This window comes from Solanum verrucosum, unplaced genomic scaffold (genome assembly GCF_900185275.1).
Source record: "Solanum verrucosum unplaced genomic scaffold, falcon-dt-bn FXZP01000278.1, whole genome shotgun sequence".
Classification (NCBI taxonomy): domain Eukaryota; kingdom Viridiplantae; phylum Streptophyta; class Magnoliopsida; order Solanales; family Solanaceae; genus Solanum; species Solanum verrucosum.
Genome location: NW_026020332.1, coordinates 5,521,404 through 5,538,171, shown reverse-complemented (window position 1 = coordinate 5,538,171; position 16,768 = coordinate 5,521,404). Strand labels below are relative to the sequence as shown.

At 32.5% G+C, this 16,768-nt stretch overlaps 1 protein-coding gene and 1 pseudogene across 1 annotated transcript; one reads left to right on the top strand and one right to left on the bottom strand.

Annotated features, from left to right (window-relative positions):
• Positions 1-4,792: 4,792 nt before the first annotated feature.
• Positions 4,793-6,605, bottom strand: LOC125836692 (polygalacturonase-like). Its single transcript, XM_049515907.1, has 4 exons — positions 6,097-6,605; positions 5,650-5,939; positions 5,310-5,541; positions 4,793-5,208 (listed from the first exon to the last, which is right to left on the bottom strand). The coding sequence occupies exons 1-4, from the start codon at positions 6,526-6,528 to the stop codon at positions 4,981-4,983; spliced, it is 1,182 nt and encodes a 393-aa protein (XP_049371864.1). The 5' UTR covers positions 6,529-6,605; the 3' UTR covers positions 4,793-4,980.
• A 7,680-nt stretch (positions 6,606-14,285) lies between these two features.
• On the top strand, positions 14,286-15,832 carry LOC125836693 (polygalacturonase-like; annotated as a pseudogene).
• The last annotated feature ends 936 nt before the right edge of the window (positions 15,833-16,768 follow it).

Below are 16,768 nucleotides of genomic sequence, written 5' to 3'. Positions count from 1 at the left end.
TCAAATATACCTATATGAAATTATTTGTTTTAATTAAAAAAATCATTATTAATATTTTCACTTCTGATCTGTTAGACAAAAAGAGTAAATCTGTGTCATTTATGAAACAGTAAGGGTATATATATGTGAGTCATTTATGTAACCAGAGGTATATATATTAGCTCTAAATCATAAAATTGAGGATATATCAGGCCATTTTTTTAATAGAGATTTTAGTATTGCTTGCGATCTGCTAGACAAAAAAGGTATATTTGTGTCATTTATGAAACAGTAAAGGTATATATATGTGAGCCATTTTTATAACCAGAGGTATATATATTAGCTCTAAATCATAAAATCGAAGATATATCAAACCATTTTTATTTTTTTAAATATAGATTTTAGTATTGCTTGCCATCATGGATTGGGACGGAAAACGCCTTAATTATATATGTCCCATTATTTAGTTCATTTTGACCAATTCCTCTCACGTTGGCCAAATATATAACTTTTGACCGAATTAATAAATTACATAATTATTAACTCAATATAATTTTAATATGCCTAAGTTGATCGATCGCTCAAGTTAGCTACGCTCATTTGGCACTCCATATCATGTTCAACTATTAGGCAAATGATATCTAGTGCTTATGATCGTCCCCACGACCCCAGCCCCACCTCTACCCCGCCGCCTCAAAAAAGGGTAAATTAAAACTATGACCATTAAAATTAAAGCGATGATCGTTAATAGACGTGAAAAAAGGGGTTACTGCATATTTCTTGCATGCATGCACGTATCCATCTTTTGGGATTCCATGTTTCACATTTACTTTTTGTAAATGCACGGTTCAAATCTAGAGCATCAAGTTTTGGAATTTTGATCCTAATAAATTGTGCATGCTCCAAATAGGTGCTAAAAATGGTAGAAAGTTTCCTCTTACTCTCTGATTTTCAAGGCGGTAGTGAAGTCCTTGATAAGGATGAGAAAGGTTAAGTAGTCAAGATTGACAAAGTTGAAAAGTCACAACCATCAGCCATGGAGACTGTGTCTTATGTTCAAGACTTCAAGTATTGAAGCACAACACGTTGAACATCTCTAAAATTTGTGACAAAGAATATAATGCACTGTTTACATCAGCTGAATATCATGTGTCAAACTGTTAATCTGGGAACCTGATTCTAAAAAGACATAATAATATATACAAAGTTGATAAGATACTCCTTCATGAAGAGAATCTTACTTGCCTCAGTGTCATTAATGATATTTCTCTATTGGGCATAAGAGAATAGGTCGTGCTAATTTTTCTATTTTAAGTAAACTAGTCATGAAGGATTTGGTTCACATGTGATAATCATTGATGCACCTGCAACATGAGATACTGAATTAACCCATGGTCTTGGAGATAGGGGGAATAACAGAGCAATCAGGACACTTAGAATCTGGTACATCTTTAGGGGGAACTTCGTTGTGTGAACCTGGTCCTTGTTATTCATTGACCTGGTTCTTTATTACTCAACTTGAGATTTCTTTAATCTGGGAGATCAATATGATGATGCAAATATACTCATGAAGGCCTCGAATATGAAGAACTTGAGAAAAATCAGCCAAAGCTTGGTCTTGTCGAAACAACTGATGCATTATCATGATTTCCTTTAATAATTGGCTAGTAAACTAATAATCTTATGCATGAGTGATTATACAATGAATATCTGCTCACTCAGTCTCGTACTGTAACAGGTACACACTCCAGGCACATCTCAAACAATGTTTAGAAGGTCTGCGGATATTATCCCTACTCTTTTACTAACAACATTAAGCAAATCATTGAGGAACACACAAAAGGGGAACCTGGTTTCTTTGTAATACCCAGGTATGTACCATCCTTTTTCAATGCATGAATTTTTTGAGTTTGTGTCAAACATAAGCACTAGTGAACCTGGTCGATCATCAAAAACTCAATTCTTTAAAAAAAATGCCAAGAACCCTTTCTTTGACAATAAGCATCATTCAATCCCAAAACCACTCAAATGATGAAAACCTCATTCTTGAAGTCACCCTTGCTTTAATTTAGGGGGAACCTTGTTTTGCCTCTCACATATGAACCAGGTTCATAAATTTCAAATTGATATTCCTTTCATCCCAAATGTATAACCAGTTATCTCTCAGGGGGAACAATTCTCTTAGAAACAAACTATTATCGGTGTTTTCCTTCATTATTGATAAACCCATCTCTATTACATCAAAATGTGATGAATCTCTTACCTACAGTTGGTACTCCTTTGAAATATCATCAAGAAAAGGTTATCTAATAAAAGGGCCATGGAGAAGTGAAAATTTTATGGAGTTGGACCAGATTTTCAAAAAAAAAAAAGGAATCTGAAATTAAATTATGTTGCTCCTGAACCAAGTTCAAAAAAAGGGGCCTCATATTGCTCTTGATGAAAATTCACATTCTAAGAAAACGGATCATAACGAATGAGCTGGTGCACAATGGGCATACTGAAAAAATTTATTGATAAGAGTAAACATTCTTTTTCTCACCACTTTAGTAATCTTCGTTCCAATCCTTATCCTCTATTTTTCCAGACTTTTTTTATGTGTTTTTGTCTGTCTCATACTCATGTTATCAAATGATTTTGATTTAGGGCTCTAAGGGCTTAAACTGGTATATATTTGTCTGTTTTGTTTCTCATTGAATATCTTGATTATGTATGAGTTTAAGATGACTAATATCCTCAGATTAACTTACTCTATTATTAGCAGAAGTGTACTTGAAAGTGTTGCCCAAGTGACCATGAGTTAAAATGATTGCACTCATTGAATGTTAATCGAGTTGTTTGGTTATTGGTTTTCAATGATGCCAAAAGGGGGAAGTTATATGTGTGGGTTAGGGACATATTATGCATAGTCTGTCCTCATCACAAAGGGGAAATTGATGGGGAATGAGAGAACATGAAGTTTGTAGTTTTGATGATTGACAAAGAGTCTTGATGGTTTGTAGTTTTGATGATTGACAAAGGGTCTTGATGTGTGACAAAACATTGTTTATCATCATCAAAAAATAGGGGGAAATATTGGGAAGTAGGAGAACATATAAAGTAGTTTTGATGATTTATAAAGTGAACAAGGTTCACTACTTGTTGTCTTATGTGTACTCTATCAGGTGAACCATGTTCTCAGACGTGACTGTAGACAATTTGTACAAATATGAGAGATTGCTGCAAAGAAGAAAAAGTGCAGAAATAAATTAAATGAGCGAAAAAATAAATAAAGAAAGAGCTAAAATGCAGGAGCAAAGAAGGAAAGAAATAAAGAAGAAAAGAAACAAATAAGGAAAGAAATAAAGAAGGAAAAGAAGGAAGTCAAATAAGGAAAGAAATAAAGAAGTAGCAATTCAAGTCAAATAAGAAAAGAAGTAAATATAGACAAGTTCAAGAAGGAAAATATTTGTTATTTTTTTCCTTGTAGAAGTTGATGAAGGCAAATCAAACTCTATAAAAGGTTCAAGCCAAAGAAGAAAAAAAGTCGTCTTTGCATAAACACAAATTGAAAGAATTTTCCAGCAAAGCCAGAACGATACCTATTGCATATTCACGAAATTTATCATCTTAAGAGCAATAGTCATTGGAGCAAAATCGTAGGGCTTTGTCACAATACACAAGGACTAGGTTCACGCTTTGTCACAACAATATGAGGACCATGTTCACGAGTTGTGTTCGAGTCTGAACTATTGATTGTTGAAATCTGATCAATTAAATTCTAGGGTTATTAGTCTTTGTTGATTTGTTCTAGGTTTATTATTGAGTTGTAATAATTCCTAGATTGTGTAACAAGAAGTGGGATTGACTTCTTGGAGAGTAGAGTCTTGAGAGAATTGTAACAAGAAGTGGATTTGACTTATTGGAGGTAGAGTTGTGAGAGAATTATAACAAGAAGCGAGTTTGACTTCTTGGAGAGTTGAGTCTTCGATTAATATGGGTGTCTTCAATTAGAAATATTATTTATAGTTAATATGCGTCATTACAAACCTGGTGGTTACATAACCTACTATTAGTAGGGCTAGGATTAACAGAAACAGAAATAGAAATATTAGAACTATTACTACTAGGTACTTGTACAGGGGAATTTCTTTCTAAGATGGCAAAACAATTGTCCCTTTTATCGGCCTCCATGGCTTCATTGACAAAAGATGGTTGAGCTTCCCACTTCACAAAAACACCGGTTGACTCCCTATTTGCTCCCTTTTTAGCTAGTAGGTCTGCCACCTGGTTTTGCTTCCTACGGCTGTGCTTGATCTGCGGGTTCTTCAGCATCTGCAGAAGTGCCCTGCAATTATAGATAGTGTTAGCAAAGGATTCAATTCCTTCATTAAGTAAGTTTATGGCTTCTTCCGAGTCCGATGCTATTTCGATGGCTTTGAAGTTCATGCATGTTGACAGCCAGTTGGAGTCCATAGTACATTGCCAGTATTTCAGCGTGTACTGGACTTAAGGCATTGATTTTTATTGAGAAACCAATCACCCAATTCCCTTTATGATCTCTGATAACTCCTCCATTACTAGATTTGTAATTGAAGGAATCATCTACATTGAGTTTTAATCCTGATCGTGGGGATTCCCAGTGGCTGTTGGGCGGATTTATGTGTTGTTTTTTTTGCCTTAGTGGACTGGTTTGTTAAGTAGTGGTATTCCACTGCTCTTTGGTAGGGTAGGGATGTTGGTATGTCCTTGCTCTGTTTTTGGTGGTGATTATATTGTTGTTTCGTTGGAAGGGCTAGCTTCCAATCGATTGGGCATTTTAAAGTATTGTAGTAATATGTCCAATATTGTAAGTCTGAGCTGGCAAATTAGGTACTAGCTTTTTCATAAATATATGAATGTGATATTCATTTAACATTAATTAAAATTACATGAGGTACATATTGAATTTTTAACATTACAATTTTATAAAATAATCACAACTTCAATTTAATTCTTGTGATAGTATACAAACAAATTTATCTAATTTTTCAATAGGCAATTGGTAGGTTTTTGTAAACCAGAAACTCTTCCTCTGGCATTAACGCATGAAGCTTCAGTCTGCTGATTTTGGTAACTAAGATTCAGATCTTCAAGTACTATGCCGCTACATGGATTAGTTGTGCTACAATCAAGTTTCACTGCAACTTTCGTAGCCGATGTTCCATGTATATCTTGATATGTTACATCACTTATCTTTATGCCCGAGCTCTATAAAAAAAAAGAATAATATAATTAGATTAAGGTAAGGAAACATGATCTAATGTTTTTATTATTGTATTGATAAATTCATTAACTTGTTCAATTAATACCTGCTGAGGACAACTTTCATCATGATTAGGGCAGTAATTTTGATCTATGATAATTGGGTTTTGAACATTAACCATAACAATATGTTGAAAGAGAATATTTCTAACAAATCCATTGCTAGGCCTTGCCCAAGTTTTGACTCTCACACCATTTGTTGTTCCAGTAAAAGTCACAGTCTTAATTGTCACATTTTGGACTCCCAACTCTTGCTCTTTCCGGCCTAAGCTTCCAATGCTGCAACAACATCAAGTTTTCGACATACATTTTAGTTGAAAATATAAATCAATAAAAATGAAAGAAGTTGATTTTGTTTATAATAAATATAATTTTTATGTTCCAAACCTTATTCCATGGCCAGGGCCACATGCAATGCCTTCAATCCATAAGTTAGAAGTTCCAGGACCAATAGATACACAATCATCTCCAGTACCAATTTGTGAGTTCACAATACTAACTCCTGATGATAATTTTACATGAATTCCATCAGTGTTTTTGCTATTTCCTTGAGCTAATACCTTCATTCCTTGTATCTTCACATTATGGCATCCGTCTACTAATATTTGAAACTTTTGACTATTTTGTACGGTTACTCCACTCATTATAATGTTGTTTGAGTTGTAAAAAGTCAATGCCTGAATCAAAATTTAAGGTAAAATTAAAAAGAGATAGTTGTGCTTGTTTGACATAAAACAAAAAGGAAAGTGTTGTGGGTATGCATGTTTTCGGAATATAATTTTTATTCATCATGTCAAACACTGAAAAACATTTTTTATGGAAAACTTGACGAACCGTAGTCCCATCAGGGCATTTCTTGTTGTTGGATTTCTTGCAAGCCCAAAGAGCAGCACCTTGACCATCAAAGGTTCCACCATAGATGGAAATGCCATTGACTTTTTCAAATTTTATCCAATTTTCATCATTGCCAATCACATTATAATCAGATGGAGCTAAGAGAGTCCCATCAATGTGTATAGTAACACCCTTGCTCTTGCATGTTTGTCCATTGAAATATGCATTGTGAATCAAGTATTTTCCACTTGGCACATTAATAGTGGCGGGGCTAGTAGAAGCACAGGCTGCTGCCCATGCATTCAAAAAGGCTTTGGATGAATCAGTTTTTCCATCGGGTTTTGCTCCATAATTTTGGACATTGTAAATATTGGTATTTGCTGCTAATGATGAGTTGATTAAGAAGAGGAAGAAAAATGCTAAGGGACTCATTTTGCTAAGGTGAAATTGGTAAGTACAAAGCTTTTGGAAGGATTCAAAAGACTTATCAAATTATAAATTGAGGTGATGAGGAATTGAAGTAGTTTAGAGGGATATTTATAGGGTGAGTGAATTAAAGTTGTTGCTAATCAATTTTAGAATTCAATGAAAGTTAGGTTAATTTTCATTAATATTTGGTCATGTTGAGGATTTGGAAAAATGAGACTTGAGAAAACTATCTAATATATATGCAATCACATGGAGTAGGCATTTGTTGACACACTAGCTAATTTTGTGTTATATACATTGAAATATAACGTTTTGCATACCTTCCTCTTCCCATTTACTCCAAAATTAAAACTTATCCAACTTACTCATGTCCAATATTTGGCAAAATAACATGTAATGCATAGAATTAATATAATTCTAAATAATGAATCACCATTGATATCGACACATCCAAATAGCCAAATGCTTGCAAATGAATTGGGGACTAACTCAAAAATTGATTGGCTAGATATATATAGTGCTATTTCAATGAAAGGTTAATTTTCATTCATATTTGGTCATGTTGGGGATTTGAAAAAAATGAGACTTCAATAACATATAGTTGTGCTATAAACATTGAAAAACAATGTTTTGCATACTTTGACCTTCCCATTTACTCCAAAATTAAAACTTGTGCAACAGACTCATGTCCAATATTTGGCTAAATAACATTACACGAATTAATTCTAAATAATGAATTACCATTGAGATCGACACATCTAAGTAGTCAAATGCTTACAAATGAATTAGGAGCTAAGTCAAAAATAGATCAGTACTATTTCAAGTTCGAATAGATTTATCCCAAGTTCTTTTTCCAGGATTTATCCTAAGTCTATGGATAAAGAGTTTATTTAAATTGTGGTACTCATATGGATTATTAAGGGAGTCTATAGGGAATTATAGGCTACTAGGTATTTGGCAGCTATATTTGAGTTTAAGAAATATCACACAAGGCTAATAATATAACATGCATGCATTGAATTAAACACATGTTGAAGTATTTATAAATTAGAAGCAATTATAACATGCTTATTCAAAACTCAGAACCAAACAAAAGTGGACTTTGGTACATATATCTGAAGATGGCGATTGTCCTAGCTTCCTAGGTGACTTTGAAATAGACAAGTCGCACAATAAATTCACAACAACTATTATATACTCCTTGGTTTTAATAATTTACGTGATATTTTTCAAATTTTGAGAGTCAAATAGATTTTTCTTAGTAATTGACTGCAATTTTTCATCCACCGTTTAAATATTTTGAATTATCAATTATTATAACTTATACTTTGTAGTTCCTACCAACATTTCCAACTATGTAAATTTTATTCTTTAAAAAAAAACAAATTATGTCCAAATTTTCGATTAAAATTCAAAAGTTTGATGTTCGAGATTTGAACCGTGTATTTAAAAAAGTCAATGTGAAACATGGAATCCCAAAACACAAGGAGTACGAGCATGCATGCAAGAAATATGCAGTAACCCATTTTCCACGTCTTCTTTCTACATACGTGATGTAACTATTAGGAGGATAAGATAATATTAATGATCGTAGCTTTAATTTTCTTCTATGTATCGTTCCAATTTTATCGAATGTCCCCAAAGGACTAGCTTTAATTTTCTTTGTTTATTGACATCTTATTTTCTCTCTCTTTTTGGAAGCAGAGAAGTAGGATGGGGGAAGGGAGGATCGATCGCATGAGCTCTAGATATCATTTGCTTAATAATTGAATATGACGTGACGTGGAGTGTCAAATAAGGGATCCGGCTCCTCTCCGTTTTCCTCAAGTTCTAGCTAGGATTGGAGACACATGTCATAGTTTAGAATTAATGGTTGAGATTTAATTAATTAAAATAAAGTCATAACCATAGTTATTTACTTCCATATATTTCTTCTTAAATATTTTTGCAATCCATTATATTTTCCCTAAATATATTTTAAAAAATTATTTACTGCCTTGCATACGTATTTAAAACTTTTACTAAATATTTCTACTTTTTTGAAAAGAATTATAATAAAATTAAACGTTTTCATTATTCTGATAGAGTATTAAGAGCTAAAGTGTCTATAGAGCAATATGAACTCCATTTAGGGAGTAAGAAAGAATTTAAAGTTGAGTGACAAAATATATTTTACCCATAAAATTAGAAAAAAAAACGTCAGGTCACAATTTTTAATTATTTTTATTTGGAAAATATTATTTGAGAAATGACAAACGTTGGGGAAAAAAGGTAAAAAATCAGCAAAAAATACTTTAAGTAAATAAGAAAAAAAATTCTTTTAAATATATTTAGGAAAAATATAATGTAAATCTAGAATTGTTGGATTGCAAAAATATTTAAGAAGCAAACATATGGAAGTAAATAACTATGGTTAGGACTTTGCTTTAATTAATTAGATCTCAACCATTAATTTTAAACTATGACATGTGTCTCCAATCCAAGATAGAACTTGGGGAAAATGGAGAGAAGAGAAATGGAGAGGAGCCGGATCCTCAAATAAGCGAAGCGGGTTAAGCTGAACAATTCAGATAGATTAACTAAAATTGTATTGAGTTAATAAATATGTGGGCTATTAACTTATTGAAGAGTTATACATTTGAGGTGAAATGAGTTGGATGAAGATAAACTAAATACTTCATTTGTTTCTAATTACTTGTCCAATTTTCCCTTTTTACTGGTACATTTTGACAAATCAAGAGAGAACAATTTTTTTTTTACCTATACCCTCAATTAATTAATTTTGAAAAATGTAGAACTTCTTGAAAATCTCAAAATTTTAATTTATTCACTTCATAATTAATAGGGGTAAAATGGTAAATTCACTATGTCAATTATTATATGTGTGTCAATTTAAAAGTGGACAAGTAATTAGGGACAGAGGGAGTATATAGTTGAGCATATTCTACTTTGAATTTGATTGAAATTTCAACGGACAAGGGCCTAGAATGCCTCTCAAGTGTTTGAATTGGTACAAAATTACCCTCCATCCACCTATCGGGCCTAAAATACCCCTAACGTCCACCTTTCGGCTAAAAAATACTCTTATGTCTAACAAATCATACTCATTAGGTGGATGGAGGGTAATATTGTACCAAATATCATAGTTTGAGGGCATTTTAGGCCCTTTTCCGTTAAAATAATTTGAAATTACTTAATATATAAGCTCACATGATTGACTTGATTTTAAATTTCATAGTAAATTTTGTTGACACCCAATTTTGATCCTCCCCGATAGAAATTAATTTTCGAGCTTCTTAGATTTCAAATGATTTAGAATAATTAATTTATAAAATATTTTTCAAGTTTTGAAGTGATTTTAGTCATTTTTATAATATTTAAATAACACATGGTTCTTACATATTTATTGATATATTTTATAAATATTTGAAAATCATATCAAAAGATTTCTACATTATTAAAATAAGTATTTTTTTTAAAAAAAATTAGTTTTGGTTTGAATTATAGTTTTAACTTTAAATTAATTAGTTTATATTTAAATCGACTAGTTTACAATTAAATTAATTATTTTATTTTGTTAAGATTAAGAAGCTTGTTAATTAATTACTATTAACCCGTCTCATCTAGATTTAGCCAAATTTGCAAATTAGTAAGGCAATTTGGGAATTTCTGTTTCGCGTTGCGGAGCTGACACATAGTGTTCTGCCTCAAAAGCCATTTTCGAAACTAAAATTTAAATGCTTCTCCGCGTCGCGGACCCATCTTCAAATATTGATATTCAGTATTTTCTCATGTTTAGCTATCTAAAATCAATCCTAAATATCATGAGATCTTTCCTATCACAAATCACAACCTTGAATCCATAATTCAAGTTCAAGGTAGAGTTAAGAGATAAGTATTTTGAGAATTCTTTCGAACATTCTAAGAAAGTCCTTTAAGTCCTTTCTGAGGAGTCTTCTACAAATTCTAATAACTTGTTTCAAGACTCGAGCAAGTGAGTATGAGAGTGAGAATAATGTATTCATGAGTCTACCTTGTCATAATGAGATCTTTCTTATCATGAACCATAACTCTTGAATTCATAATTCACATTTAAGAGAGGGTTAAGAGAAGAGTTCAAGAAAGCCTTTGAGTTCGATTGTGAATCCTTGAGATCAACTATCTATTTGAACTAAGTTTTGATGAAGTAATTCAGAGAATGGGAAGAGTCATATTCATGAGTTACATATTGTTATGTAGATCATCGATTCGAGTTGTTTCATGCTCATAATTTCGCATGAACATTATAAGTCGAACAGTCTTGAGATAAGAAGTATCTTTGAGTCATTGAGTTGAGTAGTTCATGCTCATAATTCCGCATAAACTCTGAGTTGAACATTCTTGAAATGAGTAGTATTAGTGAAGTTCTTGAGTTCTAAGTATTGAGATCTATCTATGGTTATTGAAAAACCTTGCATTGAGTCGTTCAAGTCCATAATTCGGCATGAACCATATTTTAAGAAGTCTTTTACAAATGTTTTAATCTTGTTTTAAGACTTAAGTTTTGAGTTCAGTAAAGAGTAAAGTTGAAGTTCGTTTCTTCAAAAGTATATGGGGACTATGTATTCCCAAAAAGAGTTTAAAATGTTTTCACATTTAAATAAGAACGGAAAACTGAGATTTTCATTAAAGAGCATTTGGGCTAGTTTTCAGTTAAAGAGTAAATGCTTTCACAATAAAGCAAGAGAGGAAATCTTGATTTCCAAGATAGCCTTTGAGCTAAGTTTTTGAGCACTAATCTCAAATCACAGAAGAAGTATGTTTTTAAAAATATAAGAGCTAGTATATTTTGGGAGTAGTATTGAGCACCGAATTGGGGACGAGCATGAGTTCAGATAGCTCACGTCTCCATAAAACCATGTAGCCACCATGGGTAGAAAAGGGTCATACTTTTTAGATGAATCATTTTCACAATAGACTAGTGGATCCACTAAGTTAAGTTAGGTCCTATGCTGATGGCAAGGTATAGGATGGTCTTTGGCAGCGTGAGGTAAAGTGTTGTATCATCACTATAACTCTTAAGTGATGGTTGTCGGTTAGAGAAACTCCCATAGAAGTTATTGTATTTTTATATATATTAGTTTATTGTATTTTTACATACATTTCAGAGTTATGTTGTATCCTTGCATACACACAGAGTTTACAACATGTTTTTTTAAATAGTTTGTTTCTTTATATTGCACTTATTTTAAATTGCTTTATATTGAAATGAGTTCAGTCATATTGAGTTGAGTATCCAGAGTTGAGTACCCAGAGTCGAATAACATATCTTTGAGTTGAGTATCTTACCCTTGAGTAAGTTTGAGTATCATTCAATATTCCTTGAGTTGAGTAAGTTTGAGAAGAGGTAAGTATGTTTCCTTTTTATCAAGTTTCAAGCTTATGTTTATGTTTTAGAATTCCCCTTACATGCTCGTACATTCCACGTACTGAGCCATTTGTCTTGCATCTTTTTCATGATGCAGACACAGGTATTCGGGATCATCAATAGGAGATTCATTGACACATCCGGGAGTTCGAGTTAGCTATGGTGAGCCTCCTTGTTTCCAGAGGATTTCATTTACTTTTCAGTTTAGTCAGGATATCGTGGGTCTTGTCCCGACTTTCATCTTTATCAATTAGAGGCTTCATAGATAGTCAGTATAATTGAGAAGTCCGTATTATTCATTTATTTTATTAAATATTTTAAAGACTTAAGTTGCCTATTTTATGGCAAGTTAAATATATTATTTTTATTCTAAGTTGTTCATTTGAGTTAAAGTTTCAAAAAGTTGAGTTTATTTAATTTTATTCAGTTTTAAGCTTTTGCATGCTTAAGTTTGTCTTTCGCTTGTAGTCAGCCATGACGAGGGTTCGCTTGGGGACCAGCAATGGTTCTTGAGTGCCGGCCACGTCTAGGGTGTAGACTCTGGTCGTGACACAACCATTGATCATTTTCAAGATGTGAGTCTTTTAATGAAAAGACCTGCTCTGATACCAATTGAAGAAACCTTACCCCTATACAAAAACCAGGTTCTTGTACTTTTGTCGAGACAAACAAAATGCAACACATTGTGGAAACCTTCCTACCTCAAGGAAGGTTAAAACCACACCACAATCTTATTTACTTCAAGATTCATGTCTTATACAAGATTAAAACTCAAAAGGAACTAACTTTAGTACCTTTAACTCTCCAACGATTAACTATAATCGAAGACTCAACTCTCCAATAAGTCAAACTCGCTTCTTGTTACAATTCTCTCTCAACTCTCTCTTAACTCTATCCCCAAGAAGTCAAACCTATTTCTTGTTACAATTCTTTCAAGACTCTACTCTCCAATAAGTCAAACCCACTTCTTGTTACAATTCTCTCAAGACCAAGAAGTCAAACCCACTTTTTGTTACACAATCTAGGAATTATTACAACTCAATAATAAACCTAGAGCAAATCAACAAAGACTAATAATCCTAGACTTTAATTGATCAGACTTCAATAATCAATAGTTTAGACTCGAACACAACTCGTGAACCTGGTCCTCGTATTGTTGTGACGAAGCGTGAAATTCTCCCAAGACTCTACTCTCCAAGAAGTCAAACCCACTTCTTGTTACAATTCTATCAAGACCAAGAAGTCAAACCCACTTCTTGTTACACAATCTAGGAATTATTACAACTCAATAATAAACATAGAGCAAATCAACAAAGACTAATAACCCTAGACTTCAATTGATCAGACTTTAACAATCAATAGTTCAGACTCGAACACAACTCGTGAACCTGGTCCTCGTGTTGTTGTGACGAAGCCCTGCAATTTTGCTCCAAATGACTATTGCTCTCAAGATGATAAATTTCATGAATATGCAATAGGTATCGTTCTGGCTTTGCTGGAAAATTCTCTCAATTTGTGTTTATGCAAAGACAACTTTTTTTCTTCTTTGGCTTGAACCTTTTATAGAGTTTGATTTGCATTAATCAACTTCTACAAGAAAAGGAATAACAAATCATTTTCCTTCTTGAACTTGTCTATATTTACTTCTTTCCTTATTTGACTTGAATTGCTATTTCTTTATTTCTTTCCTTTTTTGACTTCCTTCTTTTCCTTCTTTATTTCTTTCCTTATTTGTTTCTTTCCTTTTTTGCTCCTGCGTTTTAGCTCTTTCTTTATTTCTTTTTTCGCTAATTTATTTTTGCACTTTTTCTTCTTTGCCGCAATCTCTCATATTTGTACAGATTGTATGAGTCACGTCTGAGAACTTGGTTTACCTAATAGAGTACACATAAGACAACAAGTAGTGAACCTTGTTCACTTTATAAATCATCAAAACTACTTTATATGTTCTCCTACTTCCCAACATTTGTTAACCAAAAAAAAAAAACCCAAATTTGGCCATAAACTCTATTTTTCTTATCCATCAGCTATTGTCTAGGGAGGAACTCCTTTGTAAACATGATTTTCTATTTATTTTCAATGTTTATAACACAACTATGGGTGCCAACAATTGCCTACTCCATGTGATTGCATATGTTATCTCAAGTCTCATTTTTCCAAATCCCCAACATGACCAAATATGAATGAAAATTAACCTAACTTTCATTGAAGTCTAAAATTAATTAGCAACAACTTTAATTCACTCCGCCTATAAATATCCCTCTAAACTACAATTCCTCATCACCTCAATTTATAATTTGATAAGTCTTTTGAATCATTTAAAAAGCTTTATACTTACCAATTTCACCTTAGCAAAATGAGTCCCTTAGCAATTTTCTTCCTTTTCTTAATCAACTCATCATTAGCAGCAAATACCAATATTAACAATGTCCAAAATTATGGAGCAAAATCCGATGGAAAAACTGATTCATCAAAAGCTTTTTTGAGTGCATGGGCAGCTGCCTGTGCTTCTAATACCCCCGCCACTATTAATGTGCCAATTGGAAAATATTTGATTCACAATGCAACTTCAATGGATAAACATGCAAGAGCAAGGCTATTACTATACACATTGATGGGACTCTCTTAGCTCCATCTGATTATAATGTCATTGGCAATGCCGAAAATTGGATAAAATTTGAAAAAGTTAGTGGTGTTTCCATTTATGGTGGAACCTTTGATGGTCAAGGTGCTGGTCTTTGGGCTTGCAAGAACTCCAACAACAAGAATTGCCCAGATGGGACTACGGTTCGTTAAGTTTTCCATGGAAAATGTTTTTCAGTGTTTGTCACGATGAATAAAAACTATATTCTGAAAACATACCCACAACGTACACTTTCCTTTTTGTTTTATGTCAAACAAGCATAACTATCTCTTTTTAATTTTACCTTAAATATTGGTGAAGACATTGACTTTTTACAATTCAAACAACATTACAATGAGTGGAGTAACGGTACAAAATAGTCAAAAGTTTCAAATATTGGTAGACGGATGTCATAACGTGAAGCTACAAGGAATGAAGGTATTAGCTCAAGGAAATAGCAAAAACACTGATGGAATTCATGTAAAATTATCATCAGGAGTTAGTATTATGAAATCACAAATTGGTACCGGAGATGATTGTATCTCTATTGGCCCTGGAACTTCTAACTTATGGATTGAAGGCATTGCATGTGGTCCTGGCCATGGATAAGGTTTGGAACATAAATATTATATTTATTATAAACAAAATCAACTTCTTTCATTTTTATTGATTTATATTTTCAACTAAAATGTATGTCGAAAACTTGATGTTGTTGCAGCATTGGAAGCTTAGGCTGGAAACAACAAGAGTTAGGAGTCCAAAATGTGACAATTAAGACTGTGACTTTCAGTGGAACAACAAATGGTGTGAGAGTCAAAACTTGGGCAAGACCTAGCAATGGCTTTGTTAGAAATATTCTCTTTCAACATATTGTTATGGTTAATGTTAAAAACCCAATTATCATAGATCAAAATTACTGCCCTAATCATGATGCGAGTTGTCCTCAGCAGGTATTAATTGAACAAGTTAATTAATTTATCAATACAATAATAAAAACATTAGATCATGTTCCCTCACCTTAATCTAATTATATTATTCATTTTTTTTAGAGCTCGGGCATAAAGATAAGTGATGTAACATATCAAGACATACGTGAAACATCAGCTACAAAGATTGCAGTGAAACTTGATTGTAGCATAACTAATCCATGTAGCGGCATAATACTTGAAGATCTGAATCTTAGTAATCAAAATCAGCAGACTGAAGCTTCACGCTTTAGTGCCAGAGGAAGAGTTTCTGGTTTACAAAAACCTAACAATTGCCTATTGAAAAATTAGATAAATTAAATTTGTTTTGTATACTATCACAAGAATGAAACTGAAGTTGTGATTATATTATAAAGAATATTCGATTGTAATGCATGTTTCAATTAATGTTAAATGAATATCACATTCATATATATTTATGAAAAAGCTAGTACCTCATTTACCAGTTCAGAGTTAAAAAAATGGACAAATTATTAATTACGATTAACCCAAATTTGGCCATAAAGTCTATTTTTCTTATCGATCAACTATTGTCTTGGGAGTATTGAGAATATAATTAAATGGCAGAATGGTCTGATGGACCCTTATACTTGTACGAGTTTGTATACCCTTTGTTAACTGAACCTTTAAATTCAATGAAACTCAATATTTTAAGTCCTTCTGACCATTGACCAAGCTTATGTGGCAACTTAATTATTGAGATGACGCAAATATGTGATATCACACATTGAAGGAGGGTGAACATCAAAATTTAGACTAAAAATATTTTTTTTAAAAAAACCAAAAATAAGAAAATTAAAAATGATTTTTTTTTACTTCTTTCTTCTTTTCCTTCCCCACCAACCCTTATTTCTCTCTTTTTCCTCCTTCCCATACCTCTCCAATTTCTTTGTTTTTTTTTATATATATTTTCTTTCTTTCTGAGAAGCGATAATGTATTGTTGATGTAGATCTATGTTTTCTTTCCATTTTTTTGATAATTTATAACCCATGAGGTGACAAAGATTCAATAGTCTTGAATGATGAAAAATAATTGTTGGATATTTTTGTGAAATTAGGTGAAATGTATTATGTAAAATTTTGTACAAATATTATGATATATTGAAGTATTTTAATGGTGTTTTGTTGGCATCAATGGAGAAAAAAGATTTATGGTGGTTCAAATGATGGTAGATGGTTACAATTAAGATTTGCGAATGATGACAACTTTGAGAGGAATTGAACTAT